We start from the raw sequence: 15,214 nt of genomic DNA, 5'->3' as shown, positions 1-15,214 counted from the left end.
GGGCTAACTGAAAGGTGGTGTAAGGTGTGGATGTAAAGTCTCTGGTGTGAAGCCGGGTTGCTGAGAGGGTTCCCCTTGCGGCTAAGTGCAATGCACTCCTGGGAGTGATACAGGGAGTGCGGTGCCCAAGGAAGCACAGATTACCGGTACTGCTGCTGGATGAGCTGGTTAGCAGAGGGCAGCTGGGGAGCACTGGGTGAACTATGTTGGCAGCCATGCAAGGAGAGATCCCAGGTATGGAACAGCGGGTGAACCAGGAACAGAGTCAGTAGCCAGGCCAGGGGTCATACAAAGTGGAATTAGTTTGATATGGATACAGCAGCAAGCAAGGTCATATACAGTGGGCAGGAGATAGCAGAGTAGTCAGCCAAGCCAAAGTCAAACATGATGAGACAGACAGGAGCACAGGTCAGGACGTAAGCCAGGGGTCAAGCCAGAGGTTCAGGATAAACAGGTATAGCAAACCGGGTCGGTAGCCTGAAGTCCAAGGGTCAGGATATACAGGACACAGAAGACACTGGAAGCTGATGATAATTCAGCAACCTGTATGCGCATGTGCACGGGGATTCGTCTTGAGCAACCATGATGGGTACTGGCAGGATTACCCATTCTTCGCCCATTTCTCTGGCAGTTCCACCCCCCCCCCCCCCAAGGGGCAGCCTCCGGATGCCTAATCGGACCCATCTTTCGGGGTATGGGACCCAAAATCTCTGTAAGCATCTAGAGGCGTGTATGTTGCCTGCAGGTTCCCAACAACTTTCTTCTGCTGAGTATCCTTTCCATTTGATAAGAAATTTAATTGCTCTACCTCGCCTACGACAGTCCAGGATGGCTTCAACTTCAAACTCTTTTTCATCTCCCACTGAGACTGAAGGTGGTGGAGCTTCTTCTCTCCCTGGAAATGGACTAGAAATAACAGATTTAAGCAGAGAAACATAGAACACTGGCTGCATTTTATAAGAACTTGGTAGTGCCAGTTCGAATGCCACTGGGTTAATTTCTGATTTTATTTTAAATAGGCCGATAAATTTTGGTCCCAACTTCTGGGATGGTCAAGGAAGCCTGAGATTTGCCGAAGAGAGCCATACTTTATCTCCAACCTTAAAGATAGGATTCCCTCTCTTCTTTTTGTCGTATTGTTTCTTATAGTTCTCTTGGGCCCTTTGCATGGTTACCTGGAGGGTTTGGTAGTTAGCCTGGTAAGAATTTATCTTGTCCTCAACTGCTGGGACTGAGGCTTCCCGGATGACATTAGGAAGAAATGAGGGATGGAACCCATAATTGGCCCAGAAAGGTGACTGTTCAGTGGTTGTATGTACTGAATTTTTGTATGCAAACTCTGCACACGGGAGTAAAGAGATCCAATCGTCCTGGGAAAAAGAGCAGAAACAGCCTAAGTATCGTTCTAAGGTTTGATTAGTTCTATCGGTTTGACTGTTAGGCCGCGTACACACGCGCGGACTGTTTGCCCAACCTTGTTCGTCAAACAGTTTCGGCAAACAGTCCGCTCAAAATTTGCATGAGCGGACTTGCCCACACACGAGCGGACTGTTTCAACGAACTGTTTGCCAAACAGTCCGCTCAACTTTTGAAATGAACGGACTCGCCCACGTAAGGCGGAGGCAAATCCGCCCATTTCGAGCGCGTGTACAGGTAGGCGGGGCCCGCGAAGGAGACGTCGCGGGCTCCGCCGCCTGGAATGGGCTTAAAGGGGAACCCCAACGCCGAAAAAAATCGGCGTGGGGGTTCCCCCAAAGTCCACACCAGACCCTTGTCCGAGCACGCTACCCGGCCGGCCAGGAAAGGGGGGCGAGCGAGCGCGCCCCCCCTCCTGAGCCGTACCAGGCCGCGTGCCCTCAACATGGGGGGGTGCCTTGGGGAAGGGGGGGCCGCGCGGCCCCCCCACCCCAAAGCACCTTGTCCCCATGTTGATGAGGACAAGGGCCTCTTCCCGACAACCCTGGCCGTTGGTTGTCGGGGTCTGCGGGCGGGGGGCTTATCGGAATCCGGGAGCCCCCTTTAAGAAGGGGGCCCCCGGATACCGGCCCCCCACCCTATGTGAATGAGTATGGGGTACAATGTACCCCTACCCATTCACCTGTGAAATAAAGTACAAAAAAAAACACAACACAGGGAAAAAATATTTTATTGCACAGCTCCGGGGGGTCTTCCGTCTTCGGGGGTCTTCTCGCCGGACTCCTCCGCTATGTGTGTGTAGCTCTTTTACTAGCGGAGGAGTCCGGCTTTCTTCCTCCCCGCCGCCGGCCTCTTCTCCCGACTTCGGGGGTCTTGTCCCCCTCTTCGGTTCTTCTGCCGGGCCACCGCGCCTTCTTGTAGCTCTTTTGCAGGCGGTGGCCCGGTCTTCTGTCGCCGCTGCCTTCCGTTCTTCTGTCGCCGCCTTCGGTTCTTCTGCCGGGCCACCGCGCCTTCTTGTAGCTCTTTTACAGGCGGTGGCCCGGTCTTCTGTCGCCGCTGTCGTCGCCGCCGCCGCCGCCTTCCGTTCTTGTTCTTCTTCTTGTTCTTCTTCTTCTTCCCCAGGAGATGTTGACTCGACGAGCTCTCCGGCCGGAATGCCAGAGCCGCGCTGTGCGGTCACTTATATAGTGACAATGGGGCGGTGTCACATGGTATATGTCACATGGGTTGGTCACATGGTGACCCCGCCCCCTTACGATGTCATAGTCCCCATGTGACATCAACCCATGTGACCAACCCATGTGACATATACCATGTGACACCGCCCCATTGTCACTATATAAGTGACCGCACAGCGCGGCTCTGGCATTCCGGCCGGAGAGCTCGTCGAGTCAACATCTCCTGGGGAAGAAGAAGAAGAACAAGAAGAAGAACAAGAACGGAAGGCGGCGGCGGCGGCGGCGACGACAGCGGCGACAGAAGACCGGGCCACCGCCTGTAAAAGAGCTACAAGAAGGCGCGGTGGCCCGGCAGAAGAACCGAAGGCGGCGACAGAAGAACGGAAGGCAGCGGCGACAGAAGAACCGAAGAGGGGGACAAGACCCCCGAAGTCGGGAGAAGAGGCCGGCGGCGGGGAGGAAGAAAGCCGGACTCCTCCGCTAGTAAAAGAGCTACACACACATAGCGGAGGAGTCCGGCGAGAAGACCCCCGAAGACGGAAGACCCCCGGAGCTGTGCAATAAAATATTTTTTCCCTGTGTTGTGTTTTTTTTTGTACTTTATTTCACAGGTGAATGGGTAGGGGTACATTGTACCCCATACTCATTCACATAGGGTGGGGGGCCGGTATCCGGGGGCCCCCTTCTTAAAGGGGGCTCCCGGATTCCGATAAGCCCCCCGCCCGCAGACCCCGACAACCAACGGCCAGGGTTGTCGGGAAGAGGCCCTTGTCCTCATCAACATGGGGACAAGGTGCTTTGGGGTGGGGGGGCCGCGCGGCCCCCCCTTCCCCAAGGCACCCCCCCATGTTGAGGGCACGCGGCCTGGTACGGCTCAGGAGGGGGGGCGCGCTCGCTCGCCCCCCTTTCCTGGCCGGCCGGGTAGCGTGCTCGGACAAGGGTCTGGTGTGGACTTTGGGGGAACCCCCACGCCGATTTTTTTCGGCGTTGGGGTTCCCCTTTAAGCCCATTCCAGGCGGCGGAGCCCGCGACGTCTCCTTCGCGGGCCCCGCCTACCTGTACACGCGCTCGAAATGGGCGGACTTTCCGAGCGGGAACAGTCCGCTCATTTCGAAAGTACAGCGGACAGGCCCACACACGGGCGGACTGTTCGCTCAAACACGGTTTCAGCGGACAGTTTTTCGGAATTTCCGAAAGACTTTGTCCGTCCAAGTGTCCGCTGAAACTGTCCGCTGAAAGCCCACACACGAGCGGACTGTCCGCCCAAACACTGTTCAGCGGACAAGGTTGGGCGAACAGTCCGCCCGTGTGTACGCGGCCTTACTTTGGGGATGTTAGGCTGACAATAGGCACACATCAATCGGACACAATGTTATCAGGTAGGCCGTGTAGTCTACCTAATGAACATTTTTTCAGTGTCCGCAGCAGATTGCCTATCATGGGCAAAATGTGTACCATTTTGGACAGACAGTCCACAACTACCAGGATAGTTGTAAACTCTTCCGAGGGAGGTAGCTCTACTATGAAGTCCATAGATATAGTGCCTTGCGAAAGTATTCGGCCCCCTTGAACTTTTCAACCTTTTGCCACATTTCAGGCTTCAAACATAAAGATATAAAATTTAAATTTTTGTGAAGAATCACCAACAAGTGGGACACAATTGTGAAGTGGAACGAAATCTATTGGATTTTTTAAACTTTTTTAACTAATAAAAAAATGAAAAGTGGGGCGTGCAAAATTATTCGGCCCCCTTGCGTTAATACTTTGTAGAGCCACCTTTTGCTGTGATTACAGCTGTAAGTCGCGTGGGGTATGTCTCTATCAGTTTTGCACATCGAGAGACTGAAATTCGTGCCCATTCTTCCTTGCAAAACAGCTCGAGCTCAGTGAGGTTGGATGGAGAGCGTTTGTGAACAGCAGTTTTCAGCTCTTTCTGAAGATTTTTGATTGGATTCAGGTCTGGACTTTGACTTGGCCATTCTAACACCTGGATACGTTTATTTGTGAACCATTCCTTTGTAGATTTTGCTGTATGTTTGGGATCATTGTCTTGTTGGAAGATAAATCTCCGTCCCAGTTTCAGGCTCTTTTGCAGACTCCAACAGGTTTTCATCCAGAATGGTCCTGTATTTGGCTGCATCCATCTTCCTCTCAATTTTAACCATCTTCCCTGTCCCTGCTGAAGAAAAGCAGGCCCAAACCATGATGCTGCCACCACCATGTTTGACAGTGGGGATGGTGTGTTGAGGGTGATGAGCTGTGTTGCTTTTACGCCAAACATATCGTTTTGCATTGTGGGCAAAAAGTTTGATTTTGGTTTCATCTGACCAGAGCACCTTCTTCCACATGTTTGGTGTGTCTCCCAGGTGGCTTGTGGCAAACTTTAGACAAGACTTTTTATGGATATCTTTGAGAAATGGCTTTCTTCTTGCCACTCTTCCATAAAGGCCAGATTTGTGCAGTGTACGACTGATTGTTGTCCTATGGACAGACTCTCCCACCTCAGCTGTAGTTCTCTGCAGTTCATCCAGAGTGATCATGGGCCTCTTGGCTGCATCTCTGATCAGTCTTATCCTTGTCTGAGCTGAAAGTTTAGAGGGACGGCCAGGTCTTGGTAGATTTGCAGTGGTCTGATACTACTTCCATTTCAAAATGATCGCTTGCACAGTGCTCCTTGGGATGTTTAAAGCTTGGGAAATATTTTGTATGCAAATCCGGCTTTAAACTTCTCCACAACAGTATTACGGACCTGCCTGGTGTGTTCCTTGGTCTTCATGATGCTCTCTGCGCTTTCAACAGAACCCTGAGACTATCACAGAGCAGGTACATTTATACAGAGACTGGATTACACACAGGTGGATTCTATTTATCACCATCAGTCATTTAGGACAACATTGGATCATTCAGAGATCCTCGCTGAACTTCTGGAGTGAGTTTGCTGCACTGAAAGTAAAGGGGTCAAATAATTTTGCACGCACCACTTTTCAGTTTTTTATTTGCTAAAAAAGTTTAAATTATCCAATAGATTTGTGTCCCACTTGCTGGTGATTCTTCACAAAAAAAATTAAAAAAAATTTAAATTTTATATATTTATGTTTGAAGCCTGAAATGTGGCAAAAGGTCGAAAAGTTCAAGGGGGCCGAATACTTTCGCAAGGCACTGTATTTTTCTCCATGGTTGTTCTAGCAGGATTCCTTATTTCGCTGGCAGGTAGTGCAGGAGCACACCTACTCTCTGCAGTCAGATTTCAAAGTAGGCCACCAAAAAGATTGTTGGATAAGTTCCATTGTTTAACGCACCTCAAAGTGGCCCGCAAGTTGGTGATCATGCAATGTCTGGATTCTGGCTTGCTGCGGAACAAAGATTTTGTCTTGATACTAAAGGAACCCATTCTGGTTTCTTCAGGAGGATGCAGCTGGTTCCAAGCATTGGAAGGAAGCCTGTTTAAGTGAAGAGTTTAGATCAGATTGGATTATGAGAATGTTTTGTGGCGACAAGATTGTGCTGGGAGCTGTCTCTTCAGGAGTATCATGAAACATCTGGGATAGAGCATCAGCTTTCCCATTCTTGGACCCAGGGTGGTAGGTGATGTGAAAATGTAACCTAGAAAAGAACAGAGCCCATCTAGTCTGTCGGGGTCTTAGGCATTTGGCAGTGAAAGGTACTCTAGGTTCCTACGATCCATGAATATCATAATAGGGTGAGTGGCACCTTCAAGAAGATATCTCCAATCCTCTAGGGCTGTTTTAAGGGCCAAGAGTTCTCCATCGCCTACATCATAATTCTTCTCTGGCTGGCTCATTTTCCATGAGGAGAAGGCCACGGGGTGAAGCAAAGATTTAGGCCCCTGGCATTGTGATAATACTGCCCCTGTGGCTACTTTTGAGGCGTCGATCTCTAAGATGTAGGGCAGGGCAGGATCAGGGTGTGCATGCAGGTGGGTTATTTGGGTTATAGGTGAGATGATGGAAGAGAGGTTCCTTATAAATCTCCAATAAAAATGTGCGAAGCCCACAAATCTTTGCACCCCCTTCTGGTCCAATGGAGTTGGCCAGTCTAGGACTGAATGAAGCTCCAAGGTAGCTGAGAATATGAGGATGTCATCCAGGTCACAGTAGTCTAGATATTCCCGGAAAATATAATTTACAAAATGTTGGAACGTGGCCGGGGCGTTACAGAGTCCAAGTCGCATTACTAAGTTCTTTGAAATGTGCGAACTGCGTTCTAAGCGCTGTTTTCCATTTGCCACACTCTCGGATGCGAACAAGATTGTACGCCCCCCGTAGGTCAAGCTTGGCAAATATCTGAGCCGTACGGAACCTCTGAAAGAGTTCAGGGACTAGAGGAAGTGGGTAGCGGTTCTTTATGGTGATCTTATTATGCTCCCTGTAGTCCACACATGGTCTTAATGTCTTGTCTTTTTTTTTTCCGACAAAGAAAATAGCGGGACTGGCAGCAGAGAAAGAAGGACGGATGAAGCCTTTTTCTAAGTTTTCATCGCAATGTTCCTAACTCCATCTCAGAGAGGGAAAATATGCATCCAAACGGGATTTTGGCCTCTGGGAATAATTCAATAGGACAGTCACATGGCCGATGTGGTGGTAGAACATCAGCTTTTCTCTTATCAAAGATATCCAGGAACTCCTGGTAAGCTGGTGGTACACTCTGGCTATTGGCAGGTTGGGCTGGTGGCATCTCAGGATTCAGGAACAAGGCACTGCTGCTGGCAGTAGGTAGAGGTGAACAGAACCTCCCTCTTGATCCAGCTGATCTGGTGATTATGCGCTTGGAGCCAAGGAATACCCAAGATGACTGGGAACATAGGTTAACTCAGGATGTTAAAGCGTATGAATTCATGATGGCCATCAGGAGTAGCAACAATGAGAGGAGCAGTCTCTTGTGTGATGGGGCCAGAACTAGGTATGGTACCATGGGCCAGATGAACTTCCAGTCTATGTTTCTTGTGGAGAAGGGGCAAACTAAGGTTTCTTGCCAGGTTCAAGTCCAGAAGGCAGCTACACGCCCTAGAATCAATTATGGCCCGAAGCCGAACTTCCTCTTCTGCCAACTGCAACATGGTGGGGAGAATGAGATGAGAAGTAGAAATTACAGAGACCTGGAAGTACACTGGGTTTTAACTAAGTGGCTTACTGGGCATTATGGGGCAATTACATAGGAAGTGTCAGTTTCCTCCACAATAGAGGCAGATATTGGCTTGACGACGACGACGTTTCTAATCAAGGGTCAGTCCAGATCGCACCAGGCTAACTTACATAGGTTAAATCCCAGGGGTAGATGTATTGGAGGGCACAGGCACTGATGGAGTGGGAACCTTAGGCAGCATCCAGGCAGGACTGGAGCTCTGATTGTTCGGACTGTTGCTCCTGCAGGCGTGTGTCTAGCTGTATGGCCAATTGAATGAGACCCTCGAGTGTAGTAGGGGTCCCAACCCTGGCCAACTCAATCTTGATAAATTCAGAAAGTCCAAGGCAGAACTGGTGTTTTAGAGCTACCTCATTCCAGCCTGTGTCTGCAGACCATCGACGGAAGTCCACGTTATAGCCCTCCACCGGCTGCCGTCCCTGCTGTAGTGAGTGCAGAGCGGCTTCAGCGGTGACCGTACGCTGGGGATCTTCGTAGAGCTGTGCTATAGCTGCAAAAATGTGTCCACTGTGTTAATAACTGGACTTTTCTGTTCCCAGAAATTGTGGGCCCATGTCTGGGGTTCATTGGACAACAGGGAAATGAGGAACCCAACTTTAACAGTCTCAATGGCAAAAGTCCAGGGTTGCAAGGCCAGATACAGTAAGCAGGCATTCTTGAGGGATCTGAACTTTTGTCGTTCTCCGGATAATTGATCAGGAGTTGGTACTCGTGGCTCTGGAGGAGGAACTACCACAGAGGGTCATTCTTGGGCAAATGCTGTGGAGCTGGTGGAAGATGGACCTGGGTCCGCAGAAGCAAGTGGCACTGCCAAATGTTGCAGCCGACCCTCTAACTGGAGGTATCCTTCCTGTAGCCTTTGAACTACTTGAGTCAGAGTAGTGGCCTCTTGGCACAAAGCCTCTATCGGGGATTCACCTCTGTTGGCCTCAGACATGGTTGGATTATAATGTCGAATATCTGGTGTGAGGCCAGGTTGCTGAGAGGGCGTCCCTTGCGACAAAGTGCAAACTACCCCTGGAAGTGATACAGGGAGTGTGGTGCCCTAAGGAGCACGGATTGCCAGTACTGCTGCTGGATGAGCTGGTTAGCAGAGGGCAGCTGGGGTGTGCTGGGTGAACTGCAGGGGAACCAGAAACAGTGTCAGTAGCCGGGCCAGGGGTCATACACAGTGGAATCAGTCTGAGATGGATACAGCAGCAAGCAAGGTCATACACAGTGGTCAGGAGATAGCAGGGTAGTCAGCCAAGCCGGGATCAAATGCGATGAGACAGACAGGAGCCCAGGTCAAGACGTAAGCCAGGAGTCAAGCCAGAGGTTCAGGATAAACAGGTATAGCAAGCTGGGTAGGTAGCGGGAAGTCCAAGGATCAGGATATACAGGGCACAGGAGACACAGGAAGCTGACGATAATCCAGCAACCTGCATGTGTCAGTGGCAGGTTTAAATTGGGCAGGGGGGCACCAACATCTGTCATTGGCGTGTGCGTGTCTGCGTGCACCTGCCGTCGCTTACCTGTGTGTGTACGCACACAGGGATTTTTCTGGCGAAACCATGATGGGTACTGGCAGGATTACCCATTCTTTGGCCATTTCCCTGGCAGAATGTGGGCTAATTGCAAGGTTGTTTATGGTACCATAGTTACTTTCTAAGTGCCAACAAATATGGACTCTTTCTTGCTTGAATGAAAATGCTCACAGGACTCTTTAGTAAACAGGAATTGTATATAAGAAGCGCAGCAGGTATCAATTGATCACTTTTAACCTTCAGTGCTCCAAGACTAAGAGTGAGTGCTCTATATTCTAGAGCCTCAGTATTTGTTCATAACATTATACATACCATACTCTAAGAAAAAGCACTTATAAGCGTGAAACGTATAGCAGCTGTATCCTTTGCTGTTTAGGGATATTAGACATTTTCCACAATCTGGTTGTATAACGGATCATTTTTATTGACAATATATACTTCGCACATTGTTGATGCTCTTTGCAACCTGTTGGACAAACCCAATAGGATGAAAAGAGCATTGACAACGTGCAAGGCACACTGCCAATGAAAAGAACTGGCCATAAAACCAGATTGTGGAAAATGTAGGCATTAGACACAGCTCCTACTCATTTCACACTTATATGCAGTTTTTCAAAGAGTACACAATGTCTTATAACCAAATATTGAATGTCTAGAATATAGAATTTGCAGTTGGTATTGTAACACTAACTACAGAATGGCTTCTGCCTTCTGTACTTTTCATATGCCAAATGCTTGCTTAGTGGTATTAGTTTATTTTAGTTTTGTCTATATATGATGTAAAGGCCATAATGAGGGCTGCATTTAAATGCATGTGACAGAAGGAAAAGGGCACAGTGCACATAATTGTAGTTGAAAAAAATATACAAAAAATAGAACTTGACAATTATTTGGGAACGGCTCAAATGGAAAGTATGTTGCATCAGAAGGGGGATTAAAGTTCTGTCAGTGAGTACCTCAATGATTTTCATTGGCAGCTTTCATCCACTTCTGTGGAGCCTGCATACTATAAGTACCCAACACTGTTGGAGCCCTCATCTACTAGCAAAGTCTTACACTGATTTTTTCTGATTGCAAATATACTATGTGCATTTTTATATATGAACTCTCTTTGAAAGCTTGATTAGGATTGGAAACTTGCCTGATTCATCTTAATTAGTACCACCTTCCCACTAGGCCTCCACTCATCACCTAACAGCCAAAAGAGTGGCTTGTATATCATAGGAATGGAACTTGTAAGTATATCTATTGTCCCGTGGCCCCATGGGATTACAGCACAGTTCCTGTTTCTCTGAATTTGATTCTCCTGGGAAGAAAGGTGTGTAGTAAATTTTGTAATGTAGGCAAGGTCTTCAACCCCTGTTGTCCAGTAATACAATAGACACTATGGTCTGACACAAGAAGCACACATGCTTCATACCAAAGCACCAATCCCAGTAGAGAACCACATATCTTATTACAACTAAACAGGAAATGCCTGTGCCCAGGCAATCACATTTTTAAAAGGTGTTCATAAAAGGAACCATGCACCCTAATGTATACAGCTTCGTATGTAAGACCGATTCCCCTGCCCATTGTCTGCCTTGTAGGACACAATGGAACATACCCTGCTGCATTATATGCTGACTCAGGGGAATATGATTTAACTATAATGCTGGTCGTCAGGGGCGGACTGACCATTGAGCAACTCGGGCACTGCCCGAGGGCCCCAGGCCACTAGGGGGCCCCATCAGGGTTGCCAGGCTCAGTAAAACCAGGGACAGTATGTCAAAATCCTCTCCAGTACCTTCTCAGCCAATAGAAACGTGTCTGTGTATACTATGTGTACATGTATGTGTATACTGTGTGATTGTATACTGTGTGGCCCCATAATCTCTTATTGCCTGGGGGCCCCATAATCTCCTATTGCCCGGGGGCCCCATGAGTTGTCAATCCGCCCCTGCTGGTCGTAGACTGCCATATTGGTATAGGCAACCAGTGATGGCAGTTGTCACCTGCTTTGGAAACAGTTCACCGTTCCTGACCACAGCAAGAGAAGGTGGCTTCAGAATTTTAGGATGTAACTTATTATGATACTATGTGATATTATTAAACTTAGAAGATCATCAGTGCTCTTTGTACTGACTAAACAAATATATTACATTATTTTGGAGTGGTCACCTGTATTACTGATCTGCTACATATTTTATAACATTCAACATATCCCATGTGTTTTTACGTCAGAAGCACATGCTAAGCAATAAAAGTGAGTCCTCAACAAATGTGCGACAATTCCTCTAATCTAAGTGAATCTTATTATCCTGTGAACAATTTTCATAGGAAATATCACTCACATATTAAGGTGATTACAATAGGTGAACACAAATCAGTAGATATGAGTGATGGTGGATAAATATAATTGGATATGCCTGAACGTAAGCATCAAACAAGTAGCTACCGATAAAGAGCAAATGATTACATTTACTTGTCTATAAACAAACTCCTTATGCATATTATTATTATTATTATTATTGTGTTTTTTATATACAAATGAGCACAGTACTTTTAGAATTATTATAGTTGTAGGGTTAAAAATGCTTTCTAAAGTCAAGGCAGCGATGGCAAAGCTCCAGTTAAAATTAACATCAAATGGAGGCTGACAATTCTATTGGTTTTTCCATTAATTTAATTTGCTATCCATTAAATCAATATTGTGTTCCAACAGCATACAGGCCATTGGCTGCCTGTGCATCCATTCGAATCTTTCTACTAAATTGTCTCATATGTTTGTTTTTTTTCACGCCTCATTTATGAAATATAAGCACATGATTTTTTGCTGTCTGTGTCTCAAACACACTTACTTAGGTTGTCTATGTCTACCACAATTAAGAACTGTTTTTCATAGAACTGCAATGCTGCAAGAGAGCAAATTAGACATTCTGGCTGTATAGTAGTAAATAGGTAGGGGAGGGGACTGTGAACTCCTATGCTTTTATCTATTTTAAGTGAAATCATACAAGTTGGATGAAATCAACTCCAGTGTAGACAGAATACTGTGTAAGATAAAAACCACATACGTCAAACAAAAAAAAAAAATAATAAAAGAAAGAAAAAAGCTGGTTATTGTACAGCAGACAGAGAACTTCACCTGATGCTAGACCTGATAAAGCGTGAGAAGTGAAGAACACTGTCAGTATCTATGATGAACGACTTCTTACTTGCTTTTCAACCAATCATATTACTGAAAACCAAGAAATGAAAAGCAATCTTTCTCTATATGTATCATCAATCAACAAAATGTGTCAACTGTTTCATGTTAAGGTCCACCAAGCTAGATATTATCTTAATAGCCCGGAGAGCTTCACACTACATAATTTTTAATAAATTTTACTGGTTTTCGATCAGATCTGAAAAACAAATTTGACTGTGTGTAGCAGGCTTAAAACTAAGTCCACTCTACTGCAACAATTTAATAAAGAGACAAAAATTTCATGTAAAGCACCCACTGGCTGCTTACTTATGCTCGGGCTCCATCCACTTAAGTGGCCTCCATCCACCAAAGTTCTGGTCTGCTGCCTAAACATGGCCATTCACTAACTAAAGCTATAGGACTTACTTATGCTTGCCTCCAAATGGTTTCCCTAGGTGTGATAGTAATTGCTACAATAGTAGTGGTGGGGGTAGCAAATCACATGGCACCTGGCACTTGTCTTTGGATGTTTGCCATGCAACAATGATTTATGGACATGCTAGGTCTTTAAACCGATACATCAATAAAAATATGAAGAATTCATTTCTCAATTTTTGCTGACCTGAGTTCAGTGGAAATCATTCCCAAGTAAGAGATATGACCACAGATTAGGCTTTAGATCTCCCATGTTATCTCAATTTGAAAGACTACAAACAATTATTGTAATTGGTTTTACATAAAGGAAATGTTGAAATCAGTATTTGTTCTGATATACAAACTAACTTACTTATTGTTACCTGGAAAATGCTAGTAATTACTATTAATTAATCTAGCTGAGAATACAGGGTTTCTGAGACAGTAGGCAAAGGCTTGCTCTCTAAGAACCAGCTGCAGCATTACATGAGCAACTCCAACCACCCCACATAGGTTGTCTACTTAACGCTTAAAGATTAAAATATAAGCAAGCAAAACTATCTTACCATATCATAGACATTGAGTATAACTGGTTCATTGGCCATTGCGAGTCTTGTCCTTTGCTTATGACTCTCCAAGGTGTGTAAGATCCCTCTGGTCAATACTGCAACTGCTTACAGAAGGAAGAGATGTTTTCATTCTAGGTCCTCCAAACAAACCGCTCGGGGGCTCTTTTCAGTCAAAGTTAAGGTAAAAATAGGTTTCTTTCTGACACCACAGCTCATGGATAGAGCCAAAGGTGACCACCAGGTCTGGTGAGAACCTCTAAGTTCTATATTCCACAATCCAAAACCCAAGGGGACAACATTGAGAAATAAAGCAGTGTACTAAAGAATCTGCTGCAGTGAATTTGCCATCTGTACGCCAGTGACCTTTACAGTGCTTAAGGTTAGCTCAGCGTTTAAAAACATGCTGTTCTTCTCTGCATCATCCAATTCACTCAGTTGTGCAAGATAGAGACCTCTGTCTATCCTTCTCAGTCTGGCGGCTAGCACTGCACAGATTGCAGGGAGACGGTTTCATACATTCATGCATAAGGCAAGGATGGCTTTAAATCTGGGATTTGTATCCTGTGTTTATCTCTGCTCGTGGGAATATTGACTGTTCACAGAGCCCATGATGATGCTGCTGATGCTGTTTCCAGGATAATAAGGGGGGGAGACAAGTCATGGCTTATGATGTAAGGAGCTGAGACAAGAAGGAGCTGTGCCATCCATAGGTTTTCAGCTTAGAAGAGGTATGACCCTGGTGCTGCCACAGTGCAGACTATATAGTATCCATAGAAAAATAGGGACAGGATGACCTAATCTAAATAGGAGGAGGAGTCCTGGCTGGACGCCTAATAGATGTGAATGGGAGTTGCAGGGAGGCCAGTTACATCATACAGCATCCCCGGTCCTCTGGAGACGGAGATGAAATCATGAATACTGCATGTGAGCCATTCATGAAGCAGGACTGAGAGTTCCCCTCTTTATTTTATATCCAGCATGTGGAATTCCCTAATGAGATACTTAGCGAGCTTATTCCTGGCAAGATTTACAGACAAGCGTTCTATTAACCATGTCAGTACAGGAAAATACTGCAGCTATAGGGAAGCTTCATCTAATCACTTATCAAAATAGGAAATTTTACACTTTTTTACATAAATCATTTTATTTCCCAGAGAGTAATGACGAAGATGGCTCTTTAAAGTTTAAATAAGGATTGTTCATTATTGGGAATGGTTTTCAGAACCAAAAATCCACCAAAATATAGTAAGGTGTTACTAAACCCAGGACCCTGTATTCACTACATCTGGTCTCCCACAGTACACGGAATATGGAAATGCAATTATTTTAGTAAATATAAACTGCTAAATACCTTTTCTCATCAGCAGTATATAGCGTAGCAGTCTTATTACTTAAAGCTTGCAGGACTCTGACTGTTCTATGAGGCTTACAAGACCCCTGACCCTCTGTCTGGACATTGCTGATTGGCCCTGTACTGATCACATGCACTGATCACATGCACTCTCCCAGGAGAAAAAAAAAACTCTTTAGCAATACATACCAAACTGAGCATGTGTGGAATGACTCCAAAGGCTCTGTCTTATCAGGAGATAAAGTAGAGACAGTGGAAGAAGGGGAGGGTCAGAGAAGACAGGATTAAACAGCCTTTTTACACAATGCAGAGGATTAACCCCTTAGGTTCCACAGTGAGTATAGCAAGCATGCTTTACTGCATATACAGACTGATTTTAGTGTTGTGGCTTTAACACTTTAAGGTAGATACTCTCTGCATCTGAGCAC

At 46.1% G+C, this 15,214-nt stretch overlaps 1 protein-coding gene across 2 annotated transcripts in view; it reads right to left on the bottom strand.

The window, feature by feature from the left end:
• The window catches only part of LOC143943086 (deubiquitinase DESI2-like), a 200,175-nt gene extending 185,885 nt beyond the window's left edge, over positions 1-14,290 (bottom strand). Inside the window, exon 1 of one of the 2 annotated variants that reach the window (XM_077464623.1) lies at positions 13,433-14,290. In XM_077464623.1, the coding sequence (XP_077320749.1) occupies positions 13,433-13,471 (39 nt within the window). In that variant the 5' untranslated portion in view covers positions 13,472-14,290. The remainder of the gene's footprint in view (positions 1-13,432) is intronic. The other variant, XM_077464622.1, reaches the window with a different exon arrangement.
• Between the last annotated feature and the right edge of the window lie 924 nt (positions 14,291-15,214).

Source organism: Lithobates pipiens, unplaced genomic scaffold, assembly GCF_037356315.1.
Source record: "Lithobates pipiens isolate NorthernLeopardFrog02 unplaced genomic scaffold, aLitPip1_a1.2 Scaffold_30, whole genome shotgun sequence".
Lineage (NCBI taxonomy): Eukaryota > Metazoa > Chordata > Amphibia > Anura > Ranidae > Lithobates > Lithobates pipiens.
Note: the sequence above shows the minus strand (reverse complement) of the source record. Positions and strands in the feature narration are given on the sequence as shown.